Raw genomic sequence first — 5,579 nt, forward strand, 5'->3', positions numbered from 1 at the left:
CCAAAGCCACGTCCAAACCGACGGGGGTCCACCAACCACAGAAGGGGCAAACCCGACCGACGGAATGGAGCGGATGCACGGGTCGAGTGAACCGGGTACGAGTACGAATCCCTACCCGGGGTTTTTAAATGCGGATTTTTCATTCGGGTCGAATGAATCGGGTCAAGGGACGAATCCCTACCCGAACCATACGCTCGGTTTTTTGCCGTTTCCAGCGGCAGCCTTCGCCGGACGGCCAGAACCCGGCGATCCCTTGTTCGTTTCCATAGCCTACGGGCCAGAGCTGCGACTAATCAGTCAACAACTGACCGGGCCAGAGACTTACCCCAAGTGGTCGCAAGAATTCCGGCGTGCCCTAGCGACAAAGGACAAGGATGGATTTCTCGACGGCACCATCCCGATTCCCCCTGACGAGCGTCTAGCCCGGCTCTGGAGGAAGAACAACCGCCTGGTCCGGACTTGGATCGGCAATTATCTCTCCACAGAGGTCGTGGCCGGACTTCCACCGACAGAAGACGCGAAAGGGATGTGGGACAACATCAAGGAAATGTACGGGAGGTTGGATCAAGCAAAAATATTCACCCTCATGCAAGAACTCAGTGACTTAAAACAGGGGAATTCGACGGTCACGGCTTGTTTCAACAAGCTATCGTCGTTGTGGAACAGCCTTGAAGCAGCAGAAGAAAAACTCGAGGGCCCTGAATCCACACTCCGACAGTACAGATCCATCAAAGACAGGGAGAAAGCAACGCGTTTTTTGCTCATTTTAAACGACAACTTTCTTACCTTTCGCTCGCAGATCTTGGCTATGGATCCCATGCCATCAATCGGGTGAATTTATCAACTTGCAGTGCAAGAGGAAAGCCAGCGATCCGCATCACCAGAGAACGCGAAGAGCGGCGAGAGTATCGCTCTTGCAGTCCGCGGGGAGCGAAGAGATGGACCCAGCAAAACCCTAGCAGAGAAGAGATGCGGCGTACTAGGGTTTCGCGGAGAAGGGTTGCGAGCTTATAAAATAGAAGGGATGAACGGCTCTGATCGAGCGCGCGCATCCGACGGCTCACAGGAGACCGATCTTTTAAAGGGATCGGACGGCCCAGATGAAATCGCGACAAAAGGATCCGACGGACAGATTTTTGCCACGTCATCTAGAAATTTCGGGCAAAATTTTAAAGGGAAGGGTAGATTATTTTGTGAATATTGCAAGCGTTCTAATCACTCAATTGACAGTTGTTGGAAGCTACACGGGAAACCAGCGGAAAAAGGGAAAAGGATTTCAGCGGCATTCCAATTGAATGGATCTCCCGGCCCAAATTCTGATCATGCTATTACCTATGGGCAGTACCAGCACCTGATGCAAGCTCTACAGAAATTGGATGTTTCTGACAAGGGAGGCAGTTTTTCAGGTATCACACATAGCTTGATTAACTCTATATCAAGAAAAGCATGGATTATTGATTCAGGGGCAACTGATCATATTATATGTGACAAGAGTCTTTTCTCCAGAATAAATGAGGAGCTGAATTTTCCCATTTCCATACAATTTCCTAATGGAAATATTAGTCATATTAATGTGACAGGAACGGTTAATCTCAGTCCTCAAATTATTCTTAAAAATGTCCTCTATGTCCCAGAATTCCAGTTCAATCTCATTTCCGTGTCAAAAGTTTGCCAAGAGAATTCATGTCGAGTAATATTCAATGTTGATACCTGTTTATTTCAGGCCCTTTCGACTGGCAGACTAATGAGCTGGGGTAGTATTTCAGAATGACTATTTTTTTGGTCAAGACTCCCAAGTAATTTTGATTTATCCAGCTTTCCATTGAATAAATCCTCCTTGTGTAATTTGAGCTTGAATGACAAAAATTCTATTATGCATATGAGATTAGGCCACAGTGCTACCTTTCCTTATCCTAAATGTCCTGTTTGTCCGTTAGCAAAGCAGTCTCGTTCTCCTTTTCCATCTAGTAACTCTCGTGCTAGCAAAAAATTTTCCTTGATACATGTTGATATATGGGGACCTTATCATAAGGTTAATTATGATGGATCGCGTTATTTTCTCACAATAGTAGACGATTATTCTCGTGCGACATGGATTTTCCTGATGAGATCAAAGGATCAGGCTTACTCTTATTTAAAGACATTTATTGCCTTATCCAAAAATCAGTTTGGGAAATCAATCCAGCGAATTCGAATTGACAATGGAGCAGAATTTTTCAATCACAATTGCTCCATACTTTTCTCATCTCATGGCATCCAGCATGAGAGTTCATGCACTTATACACCACAACATAATGGAGTGGTTGAGCGCAAACATCGGCACCTTTTAGAAGTCGCACGTGCCTTGAAGTTTCAAGCTTCAGTACCAGATGATTATTGGGGAAATTGCGTTATCACAGCAGCTTATTTGATCAACCGTATGCCCACCAAGATACTCAATGGACGAACACCATTCGAGCTACTCTATGGAAGAAAACCAGATTTACAACATCTCAAAATCTTCGGTTGTCTTTGCTATGTTGCAACATTGGGCTCTCGAGACAAATTGAGCCCACGTGCTCGAAAGTGCATTTTCATGGGTTATCCTAATCTGCAGAAAGGCTATCAAGTTCTGGATGTATCAACAAAGGAATTTCTTATAAGCCGTGATATATCTTTCCATGAGGACATATTCCCTTTTTCCAACATGGAGTCACCAAATGAGAATCTCGACATCAGTTCTAATCCTCATCGTCTCTCATATGACGACGCATTCTCTCCAGATCATGGTTACATACCACTGGTTCAATCAGGGAATCCATCCTACAATCCTGAAATCATTCCCGGGGAGATACCATCTCCAGTGGAGAATCCACAATCATCAGCAAACCTGACAGAAGAAGCCGGAGTTGCCAACAATATTGAGGAAGAAGTCAGCCATGATGTCTCGCCACTCACCTCAGAGGAAACAATTCCCACTTCTGATGAAGGTCATCCAAGACGATCTCGGCGGGCAACTAGACCTCCGACGTGGACCAAAGACTATATTTGTGCCACTCACAATTCTCCAGGTATTCAATATCCCGTCTCCTCCTATGTTTCTTTTCATAAACTATCAGAGGAACATAGATGTTGCATTAGTCGCCTATCAGAAGAACAGGAACCATCTAGTTATGATAAGGCAGCTGTTGATCCTAAATGGCAACAAGCCATGGCAGCAGAATTGAAGGCACTGAATGACAACCACACATGGGATCTTGTCTCATTGCCACCTAATCGGAAACCAATTGGGTGCAAATGGGTCTACAAGATTAAATACCGTGCAGATGGATCAATTGAACGCTACAAGGCACGCTTGGTAGCCAAAGGATTTACTCAACGAGAAGGTTTTGACTACCATGAGACTTTTTCTCCAGTTGCCAAGGATGTCACAGTCCGCTCCTTTTTGGCCGTCGCCGCTATCAATGATTGGAGTCTACATCAAATGGACGTGCATAATGCCTTCCTCCATGGCGATTTAGATTAAGAGATATACATGGATGTTCCTCAGGGTTTACGGAGACAGGGGGAGAATAAAGTGTGTCGTCTCCGCAAATCCCTTTATGGGTTGAAGCAAGCATCCAGACAATGGTATGCAAAATTTGCAAATGCCCTTACAAAAGCAGGCTTCCAACAATCAAAGCATGACTATGCATTGTTCACAAGGAACAGAGGTACGTCATCTATCTTTTTGATGATATATGTCGATGATATTCTTCTTATGGGAAATGATAAGGCTGCCATAGAAAGATTCAAGGAATACTTGCATGCTACATTTCATATTAAGGACTTAGGAGCACCTAAATATTTCCTTGGAATCGAAATTGCTCAATCCAATTTAGGAATCTCTCTCAGTCAACGAAAGTTTATATTGGAGATTATATCAGAAGCAGGGCTATCAGGATGTAAACCAGCAGCAATTCCCATCGAGCAGAACACTAAATTGACCTCTGCAGCTTATGATGAAGGCATATCCAAAGATGACGACCCCGTACTCAAAGATCCATCTGGATATCAAAGGCTTGTTGGGAAACTTATATATCTGACAATGACAAGGCCGGATATCTCTTATGCAGTACAGACATTGAGCCAGTTCATGCATAGCCCAAAACAGTCCCATTTCGATGCAGCTTTGAAGATTGTAAAGTACTTAAAGAAATGTCCAGGACTTGGGATACTTTTGTCAAGGAAATGTGACATGAAGATGACGGCATACTGTGATGCAGATTATGCAACATGTCCTATAAGTCGAAGATTAGTCACAGGATATTGCATTAAATTTGGGGAATCACTCCTTTCATGGAAGACCAAGAAGCAACCCACTGTGTCTTTATCTTCAGCTGAGGCAGAGTATCGGGCTATGGCTAAGACCACATGTCAAATAGTGTGGATGCGAGGTTTACTTAAGGATCTCGGGATAGAAGTGCAAGGACCAACCAGGGTTTATTGTGATAACGATGCAGCCCTAAAACTTGCAGTGAATCCTATAGTACATGAGAGAACCAAGCACATTGAAGTCGATTGTCATTTCACTCGAGAAAAGATACAAGAGGGCATGATTGAGACAAGAGGAATTGGGACGATGGAGCAGCCAGCAGATATCTTTACCAAGCCTCTATGTCAAAGACAGCACGCATATCTGTTGAGCAAGCTAGGTGTCTTAGATATATACAGACCACCAGCTTGAGGGGGAGTGTTAGAAGATATGCGGTATCCCGGATTGCTCAATCAAGGATCCGATTTAATTATTGATTTGATTGGAAGATTAGAATTATACACATAATCAATTAAGAATAGATATAGGCATAGATTGATTCGTAAGAATCATTTATTTCCTTTATGTTCACACAGATTGTATTATATTTACAACAAGTATTGTACAGATTCATTATTGAAGAGAATAGAAAGAAAACTATTCCTTCTTCAGTCCTCGCATCTGCAGATCTCCATCTTCTTTCAAGATCGAGAAACCTGGCCAAAATCCCACGTGCGAGGGAGGAGCGCACCTGACCAGGCCCACCTCCGATCCTTCACCACCGCGATGTCACCTCCTTTGCCACTGGAACGCTACCATTGCCGAAGATCTCGAGAACACAGTCTATGAGCAGCCCCCCCTCCTTCTCACTCTGCCTTCTCTGCTTTTATCCCTCTCTCGATCCCTTCTCTCTCTCCTCCAGGGCGGCGCCAGCTAGCCCCGTACCGCACGAAATTCCCCGTCAAGCGTCGCGCGCGGCCCTGCCTTCGCCCTTCTGTCCTCTGTTCGTCGTGTACCGTCCTTTCTGTCCTTAGCCAATGTCCAAAACAGACGAGGAAGAGGAGAAGAGAGGAAGAGGGGGCCGGGCCCGGAGGGGAAAAGGAGATGGGCTGCGTGAGGGAAATAACAAGGGGAGAAAAAAAGAGAGGGCTGGGCTGTTCGATTTTCTCCCTTTCTTTTATTTTAATTTTAATTTTTTTAAATAATTTTTTCAAAGCTTTTTTAATAACTAATACTATTAATGCAAATGTTCCTAATGTCTATATGTGACGCGATTTAATGGAAATTATTTTTGATAGTGATTAAA

At 44.3% G+C, this 5,579-nt stretch overlaps 1 protein-coding gene across 1 annotated transcript; it reads left to right on the forward strand.

Annotated features, from left to right (window-relative positions):
- The first annotated feature begins 3,739 nt into the window (after positions 1-3,739).
- Positions 3,740-4,705, forward strand: LOC120293912 (uncharacterized mitochondrial protein AtMg00810-like). The gene has a single exon (XM_039313715.1). It carries the CDS (start codon positions 3,740-3,742, stop codon positions 4,703-4,705), a length of 966 nt encoding a protein of 321 aa, XP_039169649.1.
- Positions 4,706-5,579: the final 874 nt, after the last annotated feature.

This window comes from Eucalyptus grandis, chromosome 5 (genome assembly GCF_016545825.1).
Source record: "Eucalyptus grandis isolate ANBG69807.140 chromosome 5, ASM1654582v1, whole genome shotgun sequence".
Lineage (NCBI taxonomy): Eukaryota > Viridiplantae > Streptophyta > Magnoliopsida > Myrtales > Myrtaceae > Eucalyptus > Eucalyptus grandis.